Raw genomic sequence first — 23,804 nt, 5'->3', positions numbered from 1 at the left:
AAAAAAAAAAAAAATATATATATATATATATATATATATATATAGAGAGAGAGAGAGAGAGAGAGAGAGAGAGAGATTATATGCTGGTTATGCAGCGCACTTTGGCAGGATGAACAGCAGGAAGGAAGATGAAGCCAGCCTCATCGACATAGCAAAATTCTTTTTAGTATACCAAAAAAACAATGGAAAAAACTATAGCTATAAGACTAGAGCACCCTAGGTTGGTAGTAGCAATGAGTGCCTATAATTTCTGAACTTGGGAAGTGGAGAGACAGGAAGAGCAGGGGACCCTGCCTCAAATAAAACAAAAAAGAAAAAGCAGAACATCTTCAAACTGTGTTTTGCCTTGTTTTGCATTCATTAATTTATTTTTAGTGATTTGAGATAAGATCTCTCTATATAGCCCTCACTGTCCTGGTAGACCAGGCTGGCCTCAAATTTGCAGAAATTCACCTGCCTCTGCCTCTCAAGTACTGGGATTAAAGGCATTTGCTACCATGCCTGGCTTTTATTTTGTTTTTTAAGGATATGGTCTCTTGTAGCCTAGCTTGCCTTGAAGTGGCTGTGTAGCTGAGTGAGGATAACTTTGAACTCTGATCGTCCTGGCTCCACCTCTCAAGTGCTGGGATTGAATCCAGGGCTTTGTGTATGCTTGGCAAGTGCTCTACCAACTGAACCTCATCTCCAGCCCTAAGAAAGCACTTTTTTTAAAGTAACTTTTAGTAATTTAACTTTTTTTTTCTTCACAGTGTTTCACTCGAGGATTTGAGTACAAGAAACATCAGAGTGATCATACTTATGAAATAATGGTAATGATAACATTGATGGAAACTTTCATTTCTTTTTCAAGTATTTAGACTAAGAGATAATTTTATTTCTGTGTATCTGTCCTTTTTCTCTTCTGAATTTGATAATTATTTAGTAGTTCTTTTAGTTCTTTGTAACCTATTAAGATATGTAAGTATTGGCCTGCAGGCGGTGGTGCACACCTTTAATCCCAGCACTCATGTCAGAGGCAGGCTGATCTCTGTGAGTTCGAGGCCAGCCTGGTCTACAGAGTGATAGAACAGCTAGGGCTACTTAGAGAAACCCTGTCTCAATAAAACAAAACAAAGATATTTGGGTATTTAAACGCGGGCTGTAAAGATGGCTTAGCAGTTGTACTTCCAGATGACCTGGGTTCAATCAATTCCCAGCACCCACATGACAGCTCACAGTTGTCTGTAACTCCAGTTCCAGAGGACCTGACACCCTCACACAGACATACATGTGGGCAAAACGCCAATGCACATGAATTTTTTTTTAAAGACTGTTATAATAAATAAATAATAGCTTAATGCAGCTGGGTAGTGGCATGCACCATTAACTCCAGCACTCAGGAAGCAGAGGCTGATGGTACCTGAGTTCAAGGCCATCCTGGTCTACACAGTGAGTTCCAGGACATCTAGGGATACAGAGAGATACTCAGTCAAGGAAAAAAAGGAGGAAAAGAGATTTTTTAAAAATAGCTTATCAATAATACACATGTAATATAAACAGCAGTATGGTGGCTCATGACTGTAATCTCAGTACTTAGGAGGGTTTGCCATGAGTTCTGGGTTAGTGAAGGATGTAGTGTGAGTCCCTTTTTGGTGGTTTACATGAGAATGGTCCCCATAAGTCTCAGGCATTTGAGTACTTCATCCCTATTTGATAGATATTTGAGAAATAACTTTTCTTTCTTTTAAAAATTTAAATATATAATGTTCTGCCTGCATGTATGCCTATAGGCCAAAATGAGGCAACAGATCTTACTATAGATGGTTATGAGCCACCATGTGGTTGCTGGGAATTGAACTCAGGACCTTTGGAAGAACAGCCAGTGCTCTTAACTTCTGAGCCATCTCCAACCTGGTAACTTTACTTTTCTATTGCTGTAATGAAACACCACCATGACCAAGGCGACTTATACAAGGGTTTATTTGAGGCTTACAGTTCCAGAAGAATGGGAGTCCATTCATCATGTTGGGGAGCATAGCTTTAGGCCGGCAGGCAAGGCACAGAAGTAGCAGCTGAGAGCTTACATCCTGACCCACAAACAGGAAGCAGAGAGATGGGGATGACAGGAGACTTTGGGAGCCTTATGCCCACACCCAGTGACACACTTTTCCCAACAAAGACCATGCCTCCTAATCATTCCCAAAGCCACCAAATGCAGACCAAGTAGTTAGATGTCTGAGACTTATAGGACTTATTTTTATTCAAACTATCACATCCTGTCTCAACAAACAACCAAACAAATAATACAGCTGGAAAGATGAGCTATCAGTTTAGAGTGCCAACTGTTCTTGCAGAGGACTGGAATTCAGTTCCCAGCACCAATATTGAATAACGCACAACTCCGTGTAACTGCACTTCAGGGAAACATACCCTCTTCTAGACTCGATAGCCACCTCACTCATATGTGCACAGAAACACATAAACCCCCATATTTAAAGATAAAACAAGATAAAGAAAATTGAAGAGGCAAACTAGTAAATAGGCTGATAAGACTTGACTCAATAAAGAAAGAATGCTGCCACTCTCCCAGCTCTGGCCAGGAGTACAGGCAGTTTTATAAGCCAACGTGAATGATCGGGTCTACTTGACAGGCATATGTATTGTGTTAAAATATTTTCGTTTGGAGGCCTTCCCTAGTGTGCACCAGGCTTTGGAGTGATCCCTTGCATTTCAGGGAAAGTTTTGTTTGTTTTCAGAGCACTTAAAGCAGCTAAAACAAGTTTTGACACTTAGCTTCTGGTACAGTTTTTCTTTAAGTAATAATTCCACGGTGTAGATTAATCATTTGGCACTGCATTAGTTTTCTGCAATTGCTGTTATAAATTATGAAAAATTAAGTGGCTTAGGAGAACACATACTTATTGTTACACAATCCAATAGGTCAGCAGAGCAGCAGGCTTACTGGTTGTAGAAGGTCTTGAGAGGCTGAAATTGAGGTGTTTGGCTAGCCTGGGTGAGAATTATCTCTGGGTTCATTTGGGTTATTGGCAGAATTTACTGCCTTGAGATTGAAGGATTGGTGCCTCTGTTTCCTTAGATAATGGCTGGCTGTTGGCCAGAGTTTGTTCTTGGCTCCTAGAGACTGCCCTGGCTCCTGGCCCCCTTTTGCCATCTTCAAAGCCAATGACACTGGGAGTCCTTGAAGCCTGTTGATAAAGTGCTTGAGCCTCTGACCTACTACTTTATCCTGCTTAAGCACTTTCTCTCATTTTTCTGCCTTCCTGTAAAAACTTAAATGAATTTTTTTTATGTTTGTTTTGGCTGTATATATGTCTATGCACCACGTGGTACTTGGTGCTCCTGGAGGTCAGAAGAGGATGTCAAATCCCCTGGATAGTTGTAAGCCACAGTATGGATTCTGAGAATTGAATCCAGGCCCTCTGGAGTATAGCCAGTGCTCTTAACCGCTAAACCATTTCTCCATCCTCTCTAATACTTTTAAGGACTTGTATGATTTCATTGGTCTCACCTAGATAAACCAGCCTTGTCCCTCTACTTTGCTAGTTGATAGTAATTTTAATTCCACCTGCAGAGTATTTAATTTTAATTAATTTTATCTGTAGTACCTACTGCCTGATTGAAAAATAGACAAGAATCTTGGGAGAAATGTAGAATATGTTTAGAATTCTGCCTACTATGTAATTCAGAGCACATTTATGTGTGTTTTATAAAAGATTAGAAGGAAGCTGGGCATGATGGTACATACCTTGAATCCCAGCACTCAGGAGGCTGAGGCAGGTGGATATCTGTGAGTTTGAGGCCAGCCTGTTCTATAGAGTGAGCTCCAAGCCATATAAGGAAACCCTGTTTTAGAAAATCCAAACCAAACTAACCAACCAACCAGCCACGCAAACAAACAAAAACCCAAAAGGCTAGAAAGGAAGCTAAGGATGTAACTCAGGTTGGTAGAGTGCTTGCCAGCATCCATCTCAGAGCTCTGGGTTCCATCCTCAATGCCATATAAGATCAGACATAGTAGCACACAGACAGTACCTGGGAGTATTTGGGAAATGAAGCCAGAATGATCAGTAGTCAAAGGTCTTTCTCGTTTTCTATGTGGTAAGTTGGAGGCTAGGCAGGGCTACATAAGAACCTATTTCAAAAGCAAAATAAAACAAAAGCATTCAGAAGGAGAATCAACATGAGTTTGATTATTTGTTGGCTCCTGCTAGTGTTCCTGCACCTATGTGATTGGGAGTCACAATCAGTCAAAGAAAAGCAACTTAGAGTTTGGGGAAAACAACTAGCTGATACAGTTTTCAGTCTCTCCTTTTAAAAATATGTATTTTTATTTAATTATATGTAGGTGTGTGTGCATGTGGGTGGATATGTGCATGTGAATTCAGGTGCCATCTGAGGCCAGAGGCAGCTGATCATTTGGAGCTGGAGTTACAGACAGTTGTGAGGCACATGACATGGGTTCTGGTAACCAAACCCAGGTCCTCTGGAAGAGCAGCAAGTGCTGCTAATGTCTGCAGTCTCTTCTTTAATTTTTAAGTTTTTTGAGATAGAGTCTCATGTAGCTCAGGTTGGTCTCAAACTTGCCATATAGCCAAGGATGGCCTTGAATCTTGAATCTTCCTGCCTCCACCTCCAAGGGAGTACCCTGTTCTCTTTTAAATCTTATATTCACTGATACGAAGTTTGGAACAATAACCAAAATGTTCCCCCTTTGGCCAGTTGCATATTGAATGAAGGGTTGGAAAGTAGGATCAGAGCAGCTTTGGCTTTGAGTTCATTTCACCAAAAGTTACTATATCTTCAGAAAATTAATTCACCTTTTCCAAATCCACATAAGGCTCTCTAGACTCTGATTTTGTTATTTTATTTTATTTTATTTTTATTTTATGGTGCAGAGAATTGGATGCTACTATTGAGCTGCATCCCCAGTATCCAAATTTATTCATTTGAAATGGCAAAATAACCTCTTATGAAATAATTATATAGCTTAGGTAGTTGGTAGCCATGGTCAGCCATTGTAGGAAAGCTGACTGTGAGCTCTCTGTAGCTATTCTGGGCACCACATAATGCTAAAACACTGTTTCACTTTAGCCAAGTCCACTTCGTTCTTATTACATCATCCTTTCTCACGTGTTCACCACCCATACAAACACCTTTCAGCATTCTGAACTGAGGGAAGTGTCTGGGGGCTTCTGATACTCTCTTACTACTAGCTCTTATTAGCCAATCTTAGCTTTTCCAACAAATCTTTCCTTTTATAGAAGTGGTGACCAGCTTTCGGCTTTCTACACTCCAAGCCTCTAAAATCTTGATTCTTTCCAGCACGAAGCATCTGATAGCTTTAAATGGTTTCAGTACTTTTCTCATCTCACAGTGCTGTATTTTCGGGAGTTACTCATGCTGTGGTGGGTGGTGCATTAATAGAGATTTCTGAATTCTGTAACTATTTTTGTCTTGTGATTCTTAGGACCTTGAGCAAGAGAAGGCAGCTCTTCTACCACACCCTTTATGACAGGAATTCTTAAATTTTATTACCCGGGAGCTTCATAGACCTATAGATTTCCAAGGCCCATTGTGAGACATTCATACCCAAGTTTGGGTCAAGGGGTCTAAAGAACATTGAACTTTAAGAAGAAGGGGAAAAAAAAGCTCTCTTCCCCTTGTTTTTTCTTCTTGAAGTTCAATGTTATTCAGAAAAGCCTTTTTTCCCCCTACTATACTGTGGAAACTTTGTATTATAAGTCTATGGGTGGTAGCCAATATTCTAAAACAGTTTTAGAAATGACAGCCCTTTCAGCTAATTGTGTGACTCTCCTACTTACGTAATCTCTACGGTGCTTGCCGGGTTGGCTGGTTGGTGTGAGTTCATGCATGGACTCTGAAGTTTCTCATAATAAGCTCATGTGTAGGCTTAGATCCCAGTGTGTCGATCATTACTGCTGTGGCTTTACTAGTACAACAGAGGTTTTTGTTACCAACAGAAGATATAACAAGTTGTAAATGCCTCTAGAATTGGAAAAGCTCTTGTATTATTTTCTTGTTTTACTTTTATCTTGGAAAATTTTAGACATACACAAAAGCAGATAGTGTTTAGTTCTTTATTTTATAGCTACCTGAAAACTTTGTGGCTCAAACTAGAGACTACTTTATTACCTCCCATGTTGCTGTGGCTCAGGAATTCGGATGAGGCCCAATTGGTCATCAGCTCCACATCTGGGGCTTATGAGTCCCAAGTGCCTTTTTCATGTACCTCAGGCACCCTTTTAAGGAGGTTTTCATTGTACTCTTCCTAACGCCACTCAACCAAGGACTTGATTGTTCTTCATTGTCTCCAGGACACTTCCTTTCAGGCAGCCTCCCCACAGTCTACAGTGAGGGTAGTTTGTGTACTTGGTGGCTTAATTAAAAAAAACAAAAACAAAAACAAACAAACAAAACAAAAACAGAAGCTTCTAAGCCTTGAGTCACAGATTCAGCCCATGTTAAGTGAGAATTTTTGTTTTATCAGGAGGGACCATTGAAACCAGCTGCCTCATAAAGTAGTTTCCACTGTTCTATCACCAGCTCTCTTTTTCCAAAGATGTATTTATTTTTGTTATGTATGTGGGTATTTTGCGTGCATGTTTGTGCACCATATATGTACGTTGTGCAAGGAGGCTAGAAGAGGGCATTAGATCTTCTGGAACTGGAGTTACAGGTAGATGTAAGCTGCCCTGTGCATGCTGGGAATCAAACCTCTCTCTGGAAGAACAGCCAGTGCTCTTAACCACAGAGCTACCTCTGCATCTCTCCAGTCCCTTCCCATAGTCTTCCAGTCACTTTGCAAAATCTTTAATTACTAAGTGATACTCCATTGCATGTCCATCTCCTTTTGATGGACCCTTTGCACCTTGCCCAGTTAGGGATCTCTTAAGAATAAAGCTGTTGTGAGCATTCTTGGTTAATGCTTACTGTGTTCTTATATTTTCATTTTTCCTGAGTAAATGTCTTGGGTATAATGAGTAGAATTTATTGTTTAACTTTTTAAGAAATGACTAGAGTGTCTTTCTACATGATTGTTACATTACACTTGTTGATTGCTTACATATTTGCTAACATTTGGCATTATCATATTATATGTTTTGGTGGGTATACGATAGTGTTTTTTTTTTTTGTTACCGTTTTCTGAGACAGTCTCACTATGTAACCCAGACTGGTCTCAAACTCCCAGTGATCCTCTTGCTTCAGCCTCCAAGTGCGTAGGCATACACTAGAATACCCTCACACCTTTGATTTATTTATTTTTATTTTTTATGTTTAATTGTTCATGTGGGGAGGTCTGTACATGTGTATCCATAGAGGCTAGAGATGTCGATCCCCTTACAGTTGGGATTACAGTGCTTGTGACCTGCCCATTGTTTATGATGGGAGGCAACCACAGGACCTCTGCAAAAGCAGTACCGAAGGGGGCTGGGGAGATGGCTCAGAGGTTAAGAGCACTGGCTGTTCTCCCAAAGGTCCTGAGATCAATTGCCAGCAACCACATGGTGGCTCACAACCATCTGTAATGACATTTGGTGCCCTCTTCTGGTGTGTAGGCACACATGCAGGCAGAATACTGTATAAATAATAAATAAAAATAAATCTTTGGGAAAAAAAAAATCAGTGCCGAGTTCTGAACCATCTCTTTAGCCCCTGATCTCTTTTGAGTTAAAAGATGGGGTTGTCTATGTCTTTGGCGTACTAGATTTGCTGTGTTGGCTTAGGCTGGCCTTAAGTGCTCTATCCTGATGCCTCAGCCTTCTAATTGCTGGGATTTACAGGCATCTGCTGCCATACCCACTTGATAGTACCTTCCGTTTGCCTGTTTGGGAAAAGGTCTCCCTTACTACATAACCTTGGTTGACCAAGATCTTGATGTGTAGGCCAGACTGGCCGCAGACTAGTCTGAGACAGGCACCCTGCCTTTGCTTTTTTAGTGCTGGAATAATAGCTATGTGCCATCACTCCCAACCAATTTGTTTTGAGATATGCAAAAAGTCCACACATTTCAGTCTTCCACTTACTTGCCTTTTGCATACCTTTTGTTCTGTGTGGGCTCTTTTTTTCTCTTTTGTTTTTTGCTGTGTCGTCTTGGCTGCATAGTCGTCCTGCAACTTCCTCTGTAGAGCAGACTGGCCTAGAAATCACAGAGACCCACCTGCCTCTACCTGCCTCTTTTCTTTTTAAGTTGACTTCCTTTTTAGTCATTTTAAAGATGTATTTTAAAGTGTGTGTATGGGCGCACGTGCATGCATTCGTGCGTACTCACAGGTACACGTCTGTCCACATGAGTCAGGTACCTGTGGAGGCTACAGTTGTTACATCTCCTGGCACTGTAATTACAGGTGGTTCTTAGTCACCTGACAAAGGTGCTAGAAATCCAGCTCTGCTCTTCTGGAAGAGCACTGTGTATCCCTGACTGCTAAGCCAATAAATATCATCACCCGTAATTACTCTGAAACACATCCAGAAACAGTTATTCTTTTCAGCAAAGTTTAAACCTAGCTCTATTTTACTGGAGACTGTTGTAGCAAATAGAGGTAGGGATAGAAGAGGTAGAAAATAATACATCCTAGCAAAAATAATAATGTATCTGAGAATGACAGTCCTTGTTTGTGAGTGGGGACAGAGTATATGTTTACACATGTGCATGCCGGTGCACATGAATGTGTGTGCACCTGCCTGTGGAGGCCAGAGTTGATACCAGGTGTCTCCTTGCAAGCCTTCCCACCTTTTTTTTTAAAGACGGGGTCTGGCTGAACCTCAAGTCAGTGATCCTGCCTGCCTCTCCTTGGGATTATCCATGTGCACTGCCGGCACGTGGTAGAGTCTTTTTAAACCATGTACCATGTACTACAATATTGGGATTCCTGCGTGGCATTCCTATCCCTGTTCTTTAACCGAATCTTTTTTTTCTCCTTAGACTTCAGACTTTCCTGTTCTTGACCCCAGCTGGACTGCTCAAGAAGAAATGGCTCTTTTAGAAGCTGTAATGGACTGTGGCTTTGGAAACTGGTAAGAATTTAGTAGCGAGTAGTCCTATGCTCATGGGCTCAAGAGAGAAACACTATTGAAACATCAAAGGAGAGGGCCCAGAAAGTGAAGAGCGGTGCTGCTTTCCTGACAGCCAAACACTCGGGGACAAGTTTCTGTCCATGTATACATCTTCCAGGCCTGAAACATCCCCATAATGCAGGGTGCTTAGTGTTCATGACTGAGCAGTTCTCAGAGGTTACTTTGCTTACATCTACACCAAGATTGTTCTTCCTGAGTTGTAGAGACATATAGGTCACTGATCATTGCTCCCTTCTGATCTGTAGATTTCGGGCAATAGGTTCCATGTTCATTTAAGTGCATCAGGCTTGATGTAGGCATTCAGGATGGCCTGAGGTTAACTTTTCACAGCTTTCCTAATCGGTTTTGTCTAGCTTTTACACTGCCTTACTTGAGCTTGGTAGAATTAAGCAGGACTCATTACTACCGTTCTAGGTGCAGTGACGCTTTTAAAATACAAATATATATCTCAGGGCTCGGGGTGGGAGTTTTTGAGTGTGTGTATGTGTGTGTGTCGGCTGGAGATTGATATCAAGAGTCTTCCTCTCTTTTGCTCTCCAGGATATTTTGTTTGTTTGTTGTTTGTTTTTTTTAAAGACAAGGTCTCTCACTTAATCTGGAGGTCATGGAGTGGTTTCAGCTAGTTTGGGCTGGCCAACAAGCTCCCAGGATCTGTCTTTATCTGCCTCCATCGTGCTGCAGTTACAGATGCAGGCCACATGCCTAGCTTTTACATGGGTGCTGGGGTGGGAACTCAGGTCCTTATGCCTGCACAGACAGCTCTTCACCTACTGAGCCAGCTCCCAAGCTCCCAGACTTTGCGTTTTAGGAACACTTACGCTGGTAATTCTGTTTTGTCTCCTAGGAGCAGAGATGTTATTAACCATAGTTGCTCATGAAGCATCTGAAGCTTAGGGGCTTAAACTCTTTTCATTTCACATAACTTGTTAGTGAAGGGCTCTCTCCTGGATCTCCCTCGATAGCTAGCACTCATGGTCCTACCTGGTATCATTAGGTGTGCTACCCTCCCTATGTTCGGGGTCAAGAGGAAGGCCAGAGTTCAGCTTACATTTTGTTTCCATTCATTTCATTTAGCATCTAAACATCATAAAACTATGTTGTGGGGAATACCAAAGATGGTAAAAAACAGATCACTTGTGAGCAGCTCACTAGTCATCTTTGCCTGAGGTTTAATTTTTCTCTAAAGTGGGCCAAGCTTCCTCATCTTCCTTTCCTCATAGCAAAGACTAGGAAGAAGTCTATGGCTGGACTGGGGGAGGTAGCACAGTGTTAGAACTTTTACTTAGCTTGTGTGAAATGTTGGGTTCAGTCCCCATCACCACACAGAAGAACCTAGTTGCTTCTCTATGCAGTGTGGATAAGGCATCGTGTTTAGTGGTTAAGAGCACAAGAATTCAGGTTACTGCCCTCATCTGGCTATTTACCTAGTAAGGGAACCAAACTGTCTACAGCTGGCTGAGTGATGCGCTAAGGAAATGGCTGTGCAAGAGTGAGCTTGAGGTGGGGGAACACTACACAGTGGATTAAGACATTTCACCTTGATCTCGGCATCACCTTGGGTAGGAGTCAGAGGCCTCAGTATACGTTCTGGATTTGTCTTTAGCAAGTTCATTTATCTCTTTGGGTCTCTCTCTCTCTCTTTTTTTATCCTGTAGAATTGAAATAACAATATACAAGACTAATAAATACTAAAGCAATCTTAAATTATGTCAGAGTATTTGTAGTTCAGTGCCCTGCATATTCTTAGAAATTCTAGTGAAGAAATGTATTCTCATGACAGGTGTTTTATATAATATAAAACATGCAAAAATAAAACTAGATTTATATACTTTTTTTTGACAGGGTCTCAGTGTAGCCCTGGCTGGCATGGAATGCTATGTAAACCAGGCTGGCCTCAAATTCAGAGATCCCACTTGTCTCTGCCCTCCAAGTAATGGGAGTTACCTGATATTTTTGTACATTTTGTATGTTCCATGGTGGCGTCTATTGTTATTGATGATCTTTTAAGATTTTTTTAAAGGCTTATTAGTTATTTACTTACTTATTAAATTTATGTGCATGTGTGGGTATCTATATAGACATTTGTCACTGGTGTTCACATGCCAGAGGCCAGAAAAGGGAGTGGAGTTATAGGTAATTGTGAGCCACAAGAGGAAATACTTTTAACTCCTGAGCCAGCTCTCCTGCCCCTTAAAATGTTTTTAAAGTCACATTTCTTATGGTGTATGTGTATGGGTACATGCACATAGGGGTCAAAGGACAACTTATAAGAATTGTTTCTCCCCTTCCACCTTTTGAAAGAGGGGCTGTTTCTTTTTAGACAACTTCTTTCTATGTAGTCCTGGCTGTCCTGGAACTTGGTATACAGGCTAGGCTGGCCTTGAATTCTGAGATCCTCCAGCCTCCACCACCCAAGGTCTAAGATTAAAAGCATAAGCCACCACACTGTGTCTCTTTTTACTCTGTAGCCCTGGCTGATCCAGAACTTGCTAGGTGGACTATGCTGGCTTAAAACTCAGAGAGTACCTGCCTCTACCTCCTAGTATTGATATTATAGGCATTGCCACCATGCCTGGTTCCAAGGTGACTTCTTATTTACAACTCATTTTTTTTTTTTCTCTGGCCTGCCTCGGGGAGATTTATAGATGATGATGATGATGATTGAAACAGGGTTTCAAGGATCTGGCCTTTGAATTCAATATGTAGCAAAAAATCACCTTGAATTCCTGACTCTTCTATCTCTGCCTCCTAAATGTTGGGATTATAGGTATGTACCTCCATGTCTGGGCTTCATGTGGTCTAGGAAAAAGTGCTTGACCAACTGAGTTACATACCCAGCCTGTAAATTTATGGGTACTTACAGTCATCTTCTTTCCAGTGGAAAGGAAAGGTCCCTTTATTGTTTCTGTATCTTGAAGTAGCAGGATTTGGGTATCTGTGTATCACTGTTGTGCTAACATCTATTTGGAATTATCAGATTATGGATATTGTGTTGATTTGACTACAAATACAGAATAACAAACCAAGCTTCCAGTGGTCTATATAAGTAGGAAACTACTCTCTTTCCTCATTTTTCATATTTTTCTAGGCAGGATGTGGCTAATCAAATGTGCACCAAAACAAAGGAGGAGTGTGAGAAGCACTACATGAAGCATTTCATCAATAACCCTCTGTTCGCATCCACCCTGCTCAACCTGAAGCAAGCTGAGGCAGCCAAAACTGCTGACACAGCCATTCCATTTCACTGTAAGTGCCTGCCTATTTGGGTAAGAGGTGTTTAGCCCATCCTTGGGCTCTGTCTCCATAAGAACGTAAACAGTGATTTGATGACTTGGACAGATAAAGAGCTTCTGGAAGGGAAGAGGAGTTTGGTATGATAGCTGTTGAATCAGGGCCATGATATGGCAAAGAGGGAGCACATCCCAGAGGTCAGAGCTGTAGCTTTCTATTCTGGGTCTTTTAGAATATATTAACATTAATGTTTGCTTCTGTAAGATGATATGTCGCAAAGGGGCCAGTCTGTTCATGCTGTCATTTTGTACAAGCCTTATCATCCCTTTGGATCATTTATAACCAGAGGTAGGAGTTGCTAACCAGGATCCAGTATTGCCTTGGTGTTAAGTCCAAGGAGTACTTTGTACTTGGTTACAGCAGTGAAGGCAATCTTCTGTGCCTGTGGGCATCAGTGGGTCTTTTAACACAATGTAACCAAGACTTTAGGAATTACAAACTAGTGTCTTCTATGAATAACCCAGAGCACAAGTGATACATGAATGCTTTCCCATTGGCCTTCCTTTCCTCTCTCTTTGGAAACAACTTTATAGCCGACCACCTCAGAGTTGCTGATACCTCCTGTTTGAACAGTACTTTGGGTGTTAGCACTTTCCTCAAGTCCATTAGGCCCCAGTTTGTTCTTACTAGCACCTCAGTGAAGTCAATAAATGGATGCTTTTTGTTACACACGAATAAACTAAGACTTTTTAAAGGTTGAACAGTTTGTACAAGGTTTTGTTTTGTTTTTTTAAACAAGGTCTCTCTGCAGCTCTGGCTGTCATGGAACTCACTATGTGCACAGGCTAGCCTCAAATTCAGAGCTCCACCTGCCTCTGCCTCCCAAGTGCTAGTGGTACTGAGACAGTGGATTTCAAATGTGTAGAGTTGCAGTCTGGCACCAGGACACAGTCTGACTAACTTCCCAGTCCAGGATGTTTTATTTCTGAGTCGGGTGAGATTTGTAAATTGATATTGGTCCTAAGGATCAAAGGAGCAGGCACAGACAGGACAATTGGGTTCTATATCAACACTGACGAGAAGTCTACTTTCATTTCCTTTCATTTTTGGAAAGCAAAAATCAGAGGACAGGGGTACAGGATGGCTCAGCAGATAAAGGTACCTGCCACCAAGCCTGATGATCTAAACTTAATCACTAGGACCCATGTGATAGAAGGAGAGAGCTGACTTCTGAAAGTTGTCCTCTGACCTTCACACGTATGTCATGGCACATGCCTGCCTGCACAAATACATGCAAACCAGAGGATGTTTTTAGAGGATCCCTTTGGCTTAATTTCTTTCGCCAGGAAGTCAGTCTGGGGTGTGGTGGGTATGGTGGCTTGTACCTATAACCCCAGGATTGCCACTTGGAAAGCTGAGGCATGGGGATTGTGAGCTTATGAGTAGTGTAGGATATATAGTGAGTTTGAAAAACTTAGTCTCAGCATAAAATAGAAACAACAACGCTAGCACTTGGGAGGCAGAGGCAAGTGGACCTCTGAATTCAGGGCCAGCCTGTGCTTATAGTGAGTTCCAGGGCTGCATAGAGAGACCCTATCTCAAAAACAAATATGCAAAAAGAAGCTATTGTTCTTTCATAATTACATTTTTTATTCTCTTAGGTCCCTATTCTCAAAGAAATGTGTTTCAGAGGAAGTGCTCCATACCTGTAACCTAGTACTCAGCAGGCGGAGGCAAAAGAATTGTGAGAGTTTGAGCCACCCTCAGCTCCATAGTGATACAGCCTTCATATATTTTGGCCGTAATCTTCTGATGTTCCTGCTTCTGCCTCTCAGGTGCTAGGATTGCAGGCTTATGCCATCATACATTGAGAAATTCAAATCTAGAATATAAAGACATTTGACATTTTCATGCTAACGCTTTATTAATTAAGAAAAACCACGGTTTGTTTCAGCTGCAGATGACCCTCCCCGGCCTGCCTTTGACTCACTGCTGTCTCGGGACATGGCAGGATACATGCCAGCTCGGGCAGATTTCATTGAGGTAACAAGCACTTGCTTTTAGCATACAATAAGAAAAAAAATATTTTTGTTTCTGATGAGGTTATTATCTCTTTCTAAAGGGAGATTTTTTTTCCAAAACATTGTAATTTTCAAGCCTGTAGAATAACATCTCGATTGATCCTTTTCCCGTTCTGAGCATTCCTGCCTCTTTAGCAGTGACAGTTCTGAGGGAGAACTGGCCTCCTAGGGTGCAGTGGTATTGCTCCCACCAACTTCATAGGGGTGAACTTTGTGCAGTTGTCATTCTACAGTGAGGGATTTTCAAGGTTGTGCTGTCAAGGTTGGCAAGCCAAGGAACAAGTTACATTTTAAGCTTTTTAGATTAGAAAGTTTCTGTTGCAGGTGTTACTGTGCAAAAATAGCTTTAAGACATTTTGAGTTTCAGATAAGCCTAGGTTATGTACTGAGAGCCTGTCTCAGAAAAACAAAAAAAGTAGTACAGATAATATATAAATAAATAGATATGCCTGTGTTCCAATAAAATTTTACTTCCCAAGTTGGCTACGGGCTGGGTAGTGGTTGTTGAGTCCTGCTTTGTGTATTGCATGTGTTCATTAATACTGTGTTCCTCATACCCCATAGTTACCTTCTTCCCCAACTATCCTTGAGTGGACTGAACTGATCTTACTGTAGTGTATAAGTGATATCAAGACTAAACAGATTACCTCAAAAGGTGGTAAAAGGAAAATGAATCCATGCAGGCAGCTTTCTTACCATAATACTTGAAGGCCTAATCAAAGATTCTCTTTGGAATGAACAGACTATTAATAATAAGCTTGTCTTTGCTCCTAATAATGTCCTATCCCAGTGCTCTGTTCTCATGACTGCCTGAAAGTCTCTCATATTTGTCCTATGACTTTCCCGTAGAGTAGTATCCAATATAGTACTTCATAAATACTGCCTCAAAGATTTTCTCTTTGCATCTGAAGCATTGCTATTGTAAAGGCATTACTCAAAACTGATGGATTTGGATTTTTTTCCCCCTCTAACAGGAGTTTGACAATTATGCAGAATGGGACTTAAGAGACATTGATTTTGTTGAAGATGATTCAGACATCTTACATGGTAACGTTTATTTTATCATATGCTTATGGGTACAAGTGTTGATAAAACTGTGCTGGGTGCTTATGAGATTAATAAAACATGTCCCCTTCCTTTAGCAAATTCAGAGCTTAGTGGTTGGGCTGGTGACTTGGGTCAGTGGTAGAGTGTGCCCTAAGGTCTGGGTTGAATTCAGGCACTACAGAAAAACAAAATCTAGTGGTTAAGTTGTTGAATTTACCCTCTTGTCAAGTTTTAACCCATTTGAATGACTTGGGATGATAGTAAGAATACTGATCACTTAATAGTGATTGGGGACTATCCAATCCCTTGGGCTGAGGGAAGCCCACATTGAGGTAATTAATTAAGTGGCCCATCCCTCCTTAGGGAAAAGGTATACAGACCTTGGATTGGTCATTCTTCAAGCGTGTACTTTAGAACAAAAATGGGAGCTCCTATTTCTCAGAACTGTTGATTTTAAATTTTATTATTATTGTTCTTAGATAGACATTTGTGCCTGGGTGTGTGTCTGTTTGTATATATGTATATATGATGTGAACATACATCTCAAGGTCAGAGGGTAACCTCACGTGTCATTCTTTGGGTACTGCCCTTCATTTTTCTTGAGACTCTCACTCTAGCCAGAACTTGACAAGTCTTAGATAGCCAGTGAGCCCTGGGGATGCGGTTGTCTCCATCTTCCAGGAATTGTAAGTATGTACCACTGAGCCCAGCTTTTCTGTTATATGGGTTCAGGTTAAGAACTGTACCAGCTGAGCTGTTTTCCCAGCTCCCCTTTCCCATTTTAAAAATGGAGACATAGCTTAGGGTCTCCAGCTTGCCTTCTAGCCAAGAATGATCTGGAATTCCTGATCCTGTTCTCAGGGGCTGCATTTACTGGGGACGCTTCTCTGGAAGCGTGACCATGGCTAGCGTATGTTACCCCAGCAGTCTCATAGAACACTAAGTGAAGGGGTCCAGGAGCCTGAGAAGACTCAGAAAACAACAAGAAGGAACTTTTAAGCATACTTGGCACACAGGAGCACAGACTGATGGGAATCAGGACATTGATTCAAGTTTGGGCTTGCATCTGAGTCACTGTGGAATCTTGGGCAAGTCCTTAGAGTCCTGCTTGCTGTTTCTTTGTGTCCCAAATCAGAGAAGAATGAGTGGCACTGATTAGTCAGGGTATAATGTCTGCAGTGAATGGTGGTGTGCAATGCAGAGTGGTATTGCTGTTCCATACCATTATACTCTCCATGTGACTGGGTGTTAGCAACATTCCTTTCAGGCTCCCTCACTCACAGTACTGGAAGAAATATGGACTTATGCCAACAAGCTCTTTCGTTGTGACCCAAAGATTTGCATTGATTCATGGAATTTACCCAATAAAGTTGGCTTTATGGCCCATTATAGAGGCATGGGATACAATAGAGGGATAGTTAATTGCATTCCAAGTATACCAGAAGGTTCCCGGCATGAGCCCAGGAAAAGCTTGTTCTGTGAAGCAATGTCTGAGGAAAATAAGGAAGTTCTCATAAATGGTACCATCTCCTACCTTCTTGAAGTAAGCTATTACTGATTCAGAAAGAAACATAGAGGACACATTAACTCAGCGCTCTGCTCTTGTGACATTGTGAGATTTCCAGGCAGATGCTTAGTAAACCCAATCCTCATCTCCTACCTCCCATCTCCCTCATCTCCCTCTCCCCCGCCCCCCCTTTTTGAGACATGGCTTTTCTGTGTAGCCTTGGCAGTCCTGGAACTCACTCTGTAAACAGACTGGCATCGAACTCTAAGATCCACCTGCCTCTGCCTCCCAAGTGCTGGGATTAAAGGCATGTGCCACCACAAGGCCCAGGCTTAACTCCTTTCATCTGGGAAAATCTTTCAATATGTAGACAGTCCCCCCTTTTTAAGATTTATTTATGAGTGTTCTGTCTTCATACACACCTGCATGCCAGAAGTGGGCATCAGATCCCAGTATAGATTGTTGTGAGCCACCATGTGGTTGCTGGGAATAGAACTCAGGACCTCAGAAGAGCAGACAATGCTCTTAACTACTGGGCCATCTCTCCAGCCTCAATAGCCCCTTTCTTAAGTGTGCCAGGGTCCTAAACTTATGGATGAATCATCTTTCTGCTTATTATTCCATAACCCAGGCAAGCTGGAGGCATCAGACTCTGTATGCTGAGTCAGTGTTTGCAGTGCTTCTCAGGGTTACAGGTTAGTCTAGTTTGTGCTCCTTCTGGCTATTTGGTTTTGGTCTAGCTCTGTAGACAAGGCTGGCTTAGAAGCGCTGTGTAGACCAGGCTGGGTTGGGATCCTGGTGTGTCTGTCTGCTTTTCATTCATATGCCACCATGCCAGACTTTTAATGCCATATCTGTGGAAAACTAATTTCATCAAGGTTTCTCAGTCAGAGCATATTTCTTTTTTTCTTTTTTTTTTTTTTTCAGAATATATATATTTAATTTAAATTCCCAGGTTTAGGCACTTAACTGTGTACCAGAGATCCAGCTGGTGTTTTTGCATTCGCTTGTTACGGTTCCTCATTTCGTAGAAATTCAGCATGGAAAGGTCAGGTACTCGCCTGCTATGTACAGGTAGCGAGTAGCAGACCATCCCCACAGTCTGTTTTTAGCACTGCACACTACTCTCTAGTTGTTGTTGGTTTTCTGAGGGGATAATGTTTGTTTACTTGTATGTGTACAGTATGTGTGTGCCGGCATGTATACCATGACACTAACATGGAGGTCAAAGGGCAACTTCCAGGATTTGCTTCTCTTCTTCCACCATGTGGATTTCAGGGATCAAACTCAGATTGTCAAGTTTGGAGGTGTGAGTCTCTACATACTGAACCATTTTACTGGCCCTTATTTATTTATCTCTTCTTGTTTATTGAGTTAGGGTTTTACACTGTAGCCTAAGCTGGCCTCAAATTTGTGGCCATTTTTCTGTACTGGCCTTCCCAGTGCTGGGATCACAGGCAAGAACCACCACACCTACCACATCCAGCCTTCACATCGTTAGGATTTTGTTGCTGTTCTTTTCTTGGCTCACACTTTTCGCCTTGTGTACCCGCACTACGAGGAGGTGGGAATAGAAGTGCTCCCTTTTTACATTCAAAGACTGGCTTCCTGGCAGCTGACTTGAACCATCAGGGCACATAGCTTTCATTTGTAGAATTATTTTTGCGCATCTTGACCAAAAGCTTGCAGGGGTGGGATGACAGTTTTTATTTTATTTACTTGGTTTGTTTTTCAAGACAGGGCTCTGCTATGAATCCATTGCTGCCCTGGAACTCACTCTGTAGACCAGGCTGCCATCAAACTTTTCATGTGCTGGGATTAACGGTGTGTGCCACCACATCTGGCCCTATTTTATTATGTTTCTGAGGGACAGCACTTTATTTTTTTAAACTTTGGGCTGTGTGTGTGGTGTGTGTGTATGCATGCATATGTGTATGCATGAGAAGGCCAGAGGAAGATGTCGGGTGTCTTCCTTTATCACTATCCCCTTACTTTTTGAGACAGTGTTGCTCATTGAACCTGAAACTCCCCATTTTGGCTAGGCTAGCTGTCAGCAAGCTCCCAGGATCTGTCCAGCTCTGTTCCTCCAGACCTAGTGTTACAGGCATATGCAGCCATGCCCAGTTTTTACATGAGTTCTCAAGATTTCAACTCAGGTCCTTTTGTCTGTAGCAATCACTGTTACCCACTGAGCCATCGCCCTAGCCTCTTAATATTTTAGGATTTTTTTTACACACCTTTAATCCCAGCAGTCACAAGGCAGAGACAGGAGGATCTGTGAGTTTGGGGTCAGCCTGGTCTCTGTAGTGAGTTCCAGGACAACATAAATATCTCAAAAGCCCCCTAAAGAGCTTTATTTTTACTATTTTTAATTATGAATACTTACTATTTTTAATGTGTGTGTGTGTGTGTGTGTGTGTGTACATAGCTATGTTCATATGAGTGCTGGTACCTACAGAGGCTAGAGGTGTCAGGTTCCCCAGGAGCTTGAATTATAAGCCATTTTGAGCTGCCAGACTTGGGTGTTAGGAATTCTCTGCAAGAGCTCATGACCACTGAGCCATCTCTGCAGTCTTGCCCCTTGTTTACCTGAGGAAGACTCTCACATAGCACAAACTGACCTCAGAATGACCTTGAACCTAATCCTCCTGCCTTAGCCTCCCCAGTGCTGGGATTGCAGGTGTGACTTGGAAAGCTTGCTTCTGGGCATCACCTGTTTGTGCCCTTGCAGTGAGGGTTTTGATTGGCCTCTCTGCTGTTTAGTCCTCTCAGTTGATTTTCTCGCCAAGCAAGCAGTAAGTGCCTTCTGTCAAGAAAACAGAAACATGTTGCTAGCTATTTTGAACAATGTTAGAAATACATTGCAGTGGGAAGGAGCTGCCTCTGTCTTCTGCCCACTTCTTGAAATATTTTAAGGCCAGCCATTTGGAAACTATCAGTCCCCAGTGTAACCACAGAGCGACTGTTCTTCCCGAGAGCTGAGAGTTCAGGGCCTTGTGTCAGTGGGTGGGTTCTGGGTGGTTCTGTTTGGTGGTCTCTGGCCAGTTTGTCTGGCTCAGAGCAGGATATGAACTGATGATTCTCAGTCTCTCGGAGCCTGCCTTCTCATTTACATCCTGCCCTGCGTCTGCCTGGGTTGTCCGTACTGTTAAGATCTTGCAATCTCTGTTGCTGAGTGTGCTTTATAAGGAAAGGGGTTAGTTTCAAATACTAATTTTTCTCTGGAAGGATTCCAGTTCTCCTCCCATTGCTGCTCTTTCTTTTCTTCCCTTGTTGCCTGGAGCCAATGGCACTGACATGATTGGGCAGTAGAACCAGTGGTTAGAAGTATTTATTTAGAGATTATTTTTGTAGTACCGTCCTAAGGTTTCTTCTGTTTTAATTTAGCATTCCTACACAAGTCTTGGGAAACAACACAGTAAAGTTAGCATTTTACAAAATTACAAAAATATTTTTATCAAAATTAGCCTTAATTTGCACTGATCTTCAAGATACTTCTTTTCTATAGAATTTAACTGAATGGATAGATAAATGACGTGAAGGACTTAACCTAAGTGTGAGTTCTCTTGAGTATTTCTATTATAACTTTTGCTCCCTTCTGTTTGGAATTATTACTTCTCAGTCCTTCCATTCTCATAAGAAACTTCATTATAGACTTTGTATGTGGTCATGCTATATGTCAGAGACACTTCCTCTCTTCCTTTTTCAAACTTCTTTCCTTTCCACAGCCTGCCTACCAACCATCTGTTAAACAAAGGCAGGGTGTGGATTGTCCTGTGGTATCAGGACTGTTACATAGAGCAGCCCCAAATCAAGAACGATTTCATTCTTAAAAGTTTGTAATGCTGAGTGTGATGGCACATGCCCTTATTCCTAGCACTGGGGAAGGAGAAACAAGTATATCTCTGTGAGTTCGAGGGCAACCTTCTAGGCCAATCAGGGTTACTTAGTAAGATTGTCTTAAAAAAAAAAAGAGAGAAAGAAAAGAAAAAAGAAAGAGAAAACAAAAGGGGGTGGCAATTTTGTTACCTAGAGGGTTTGGAAATCCATCTTCTGATTTTTTTTTTTTTTTTTTTTTTTTTCCTGTCAAGCTTTCACATAGCACAGGCTGGCCTGGAATGCTGATACGCCTGTCACTATTTTCCAAGTGTTAGGATTGTATGTGTGTACCACTGTGCCTAGCTAAAATTTATTATCTTGCCTCCAGCCTACCAGGATTGTACAGAGCTGGAGACTTTTGTTTGCCTTGCCTTCATATAGGGAAAGAAATTGCTGATTCTTATGAACCATTATATGCTGTTCTCTCACTTCAGTGGTTATATATATTTTTTCTCCTTCTACCATATAGTCTGGTTTAAGTAGAAATGGGGGTTTCAAGCTGTTCTGTGGAAGGACCCTCAGGGACTGCTGCTGGGAAAGGTAGCTGGGCCTAGAGTAGGAGGCTCTGCTGGATGAGATCTGACTTACTCTGCTAAGTAAGATTTTGTTTGAAAACAGTGTTTAAAACTAATAGAACGTGACTCATTGCCATCCTGGGCTAACCTTGAATGTGGACCTCTGTTCCAAGGGTGAGGATGAGATTGCATTGCTTTTGAATTACCAGCATTCCAGGGGCTCTGGGCTGCAATTTAGAATAAAGCTTATTTGTTGAAAGATAAATGTGTATTCCTATACATAGTCAAATTCATTGCTAGAAAGACTGGTGTATTTTTGAAGATTGTAATTACCTGACACTTGGATTGTGCACTTTGGTTTTTCAAGGCACATGGTAGGTTGCTCGGTGGTGCTGGGGCTTCTTCCTTCCGTGAATGTGTTCAGTGATGAAAAATCCCAAACACCACACAACGTTTACGCAAAGCTTAAGGACATAACAAGTTCCTAAGATAGTTCCAGAGTGTACTGAAGTCACTAAATTAAGATGCTTTCAGACTCAATGAGAAGAGTGGTTATTAAGCAGCGTAATGCTAAGTTATGTGTTGCTCATGGTTTCTTCTATAATTGTTAATAATTAGCCTTCATTTTTTAACCCTGGAGGTCTTCTAATTATAAACTGCCTGTGGGTTTTTTTTTAACTTTTTTTTTATTAATATATTATTAATAAACCAAGTTTAGGATAGGACTAACAGAGAAAATAAAGCCACTAACAGATAGCCAACACATGGAAGGTTCTTTTTTTTTTTCCCCGAGACAGGGTTTCTCTGTGTATCCCTGGCTGTCCTGGAACTCAGTCTATAGACCAGGTTGGCCTCAAACTCAGAGATCTGCTTGCCTCTGCCTCCCAAGTTTGGGAAATTAAAGGCTTGTGCTACCATGCCAGCTTCACTGTTTTCTAACAGCTGTGGACCCAGATCACCTGCATTTAGATTCCTGATCTTTTCTTAGCAGTGTGTAGACAGTGTTCAGGGGCTGGTTGTTTTCTTAGCATGGTGTAGACAGGCTACAAGGGGATCATAGGAAACAAGATAGTGGAAGGCCGTTTGTATCATGGAGAGCTTGAGCTCCTGTAAGTGGTGGGGTGAGGGGAAGGGTTAGAAGCAGAGGACCTGCACTATCAAATTGAGTTGTAAAATAATAGTCGGAGTCCCATTTGGAGGAGGGAGCAGGGGAAGGCAGGGGCCACAGTCAGTAAGTATGAAATGTTCTTCTACAGGGAGGCATTGAGATGACAAGAGGCAAAATGCCTGCATTGAGGGGTGCGGTTAGACAGAACGAGAAGCGCCTGGGAAACACTAGATATTTAGATTAGATTCTGGCTGGCTATATAGGAAGAGGGGGAAAAAGGGTCCAGGTTAGTTCTGTCTTGGGCAGAAACTGGCTTTACTGTAATGCTGTTAACCAAGGTGAGAGTTTTAGAAGATGGGAAAGAAGCAGAAATATGTAAATCTACCACGGAAGCCTTGTGAGTAGGGACATCCAGCTTAAAAGAGTTGTGAGAGTTTTAGATCTTATAGTCTGGTGGAACAAGGAACCCCGGAAGGCCAAGAGCTTGTACAATTGAGGTGAGGAGTGAAAAGAGAGACAGGAACAGAAACCTTAGGAACTTTGAAGATGGACAGAACAGGGTGGGGAAGAGAGAGCAGGACTGTTGCACTGATTCCAGCTCTTCGTCTTGTTTACCGTGAGACAAAAGCTAGAAGAATTGGGGCATGAGGAAGCAAGGCATAGCTTTTACAGTGGTTAAACTGCTTAAGGCATCTGTTCATTTAGAATGCAGAACTCAGCACTGTAGACAGTTGCTGTTACCCACCTGAACATACTACACTCAGCATTCCAACGCTGTCCATCAGGGCCGTCCTGTCATTGTCTCTTGGGCTTAACCCTGGGTAGTTACACCAGTACTCATTTTTTTAATATATATATATATGTTAATATATATAACTGGAGGTTATATGTGGTACAGCACTTGCCCGGTCTGGGTTTGTTTGCCAGTGCTACTAAAATAATGATAACAATTGTTACTATTTATGATGAAGAGGGAATGTTTTTCATAGAATAGTTAAAGTTTGGGTAAACCAGGCATGGTGGTACAGCTCTCAGGAGGCAGAGGCAGGACAGTGGGTGTCAAGTTCAAAGCCAGCCAATATATATATCAAAACTCTGGGTCAACACCTTCCTTTAAAAGTAATTTTTTGATGGAGGAGATTTTTTTGTCTTGACCTTTATTTTTATGTTTATTACTTATATGTGTATTTTTGTATTTATAGCTCTGAAGATGGCTGTGGTAGATATCTACCATTCCAGATTAAAAGAGAGACAAAGACGAAAAAAGTAAGTATGGAAAAGCCATCCTGTCTTCTCTCACCTTTGGACTGTTGATTGCATGTTGTCCATAGGCTTTGCTT

At 41.7% G+C, this 23,804-nt stretch overlaps 1 protein-coding gene across 1 annotated transcript in view; it reads left to right on the top strand.

The window, feature by feature from the left end:
• Tada2a (transcriptional adaptor 2A) overlaps positions 1 to 23,804 on the top strand; it is a 46,198-nt gene that overhangs the window by 8,968 nt on the left and 13,426 nt on the right. The window contains exons 4-9 of the mRNA XM_055620402.1: positions 750 to 809; positions 8,945 to 9,036; positions 12,185 to 12,342; positions 14,282 to 14,370; positions 15,383 to 15,455; positions 23,667 to 23,730. Of these exons, the coding sequence (XP_055476377.1) occupies positions 750 to 809; positions 8,945 to 9,036; positions 12,185 to 12,342; positions 14,282 to 14,370; positions 15,383 to 15,455; positions 23,667 to 23,730 (536 nt within the window). The remainder of the gene's footprint in view (positions 1 to 749; positions 810 to 8,944; positions 9,037 to 12,184; positions 12,343 to 14,281; positions 14,371 to 15,382; positions 15,456 to 23,666; positions 23,731 to 23,804) is intronic.

The sequence above is a fragment of the Psammomys obesus genome, unplaced genomic scaffold (genome assembly GCF_907164565.1).
Source record: "Psammomys obesus unplaced genomic scaffold, mPsaObe1.curated_primary_1811, whole genome shotgun sequence".
In the NCBI taxonomy this organism is placed as follows: Eukaryota; Metazoa; Chordata; class Mammalia; order Rodentia; family Muridae; genus Psammomys; species Psammomys obesus.
Note: the sequence above shows the minus strand (reverse complement) of the source record. Positions and strands in the feature narration are given on the sequence as shown.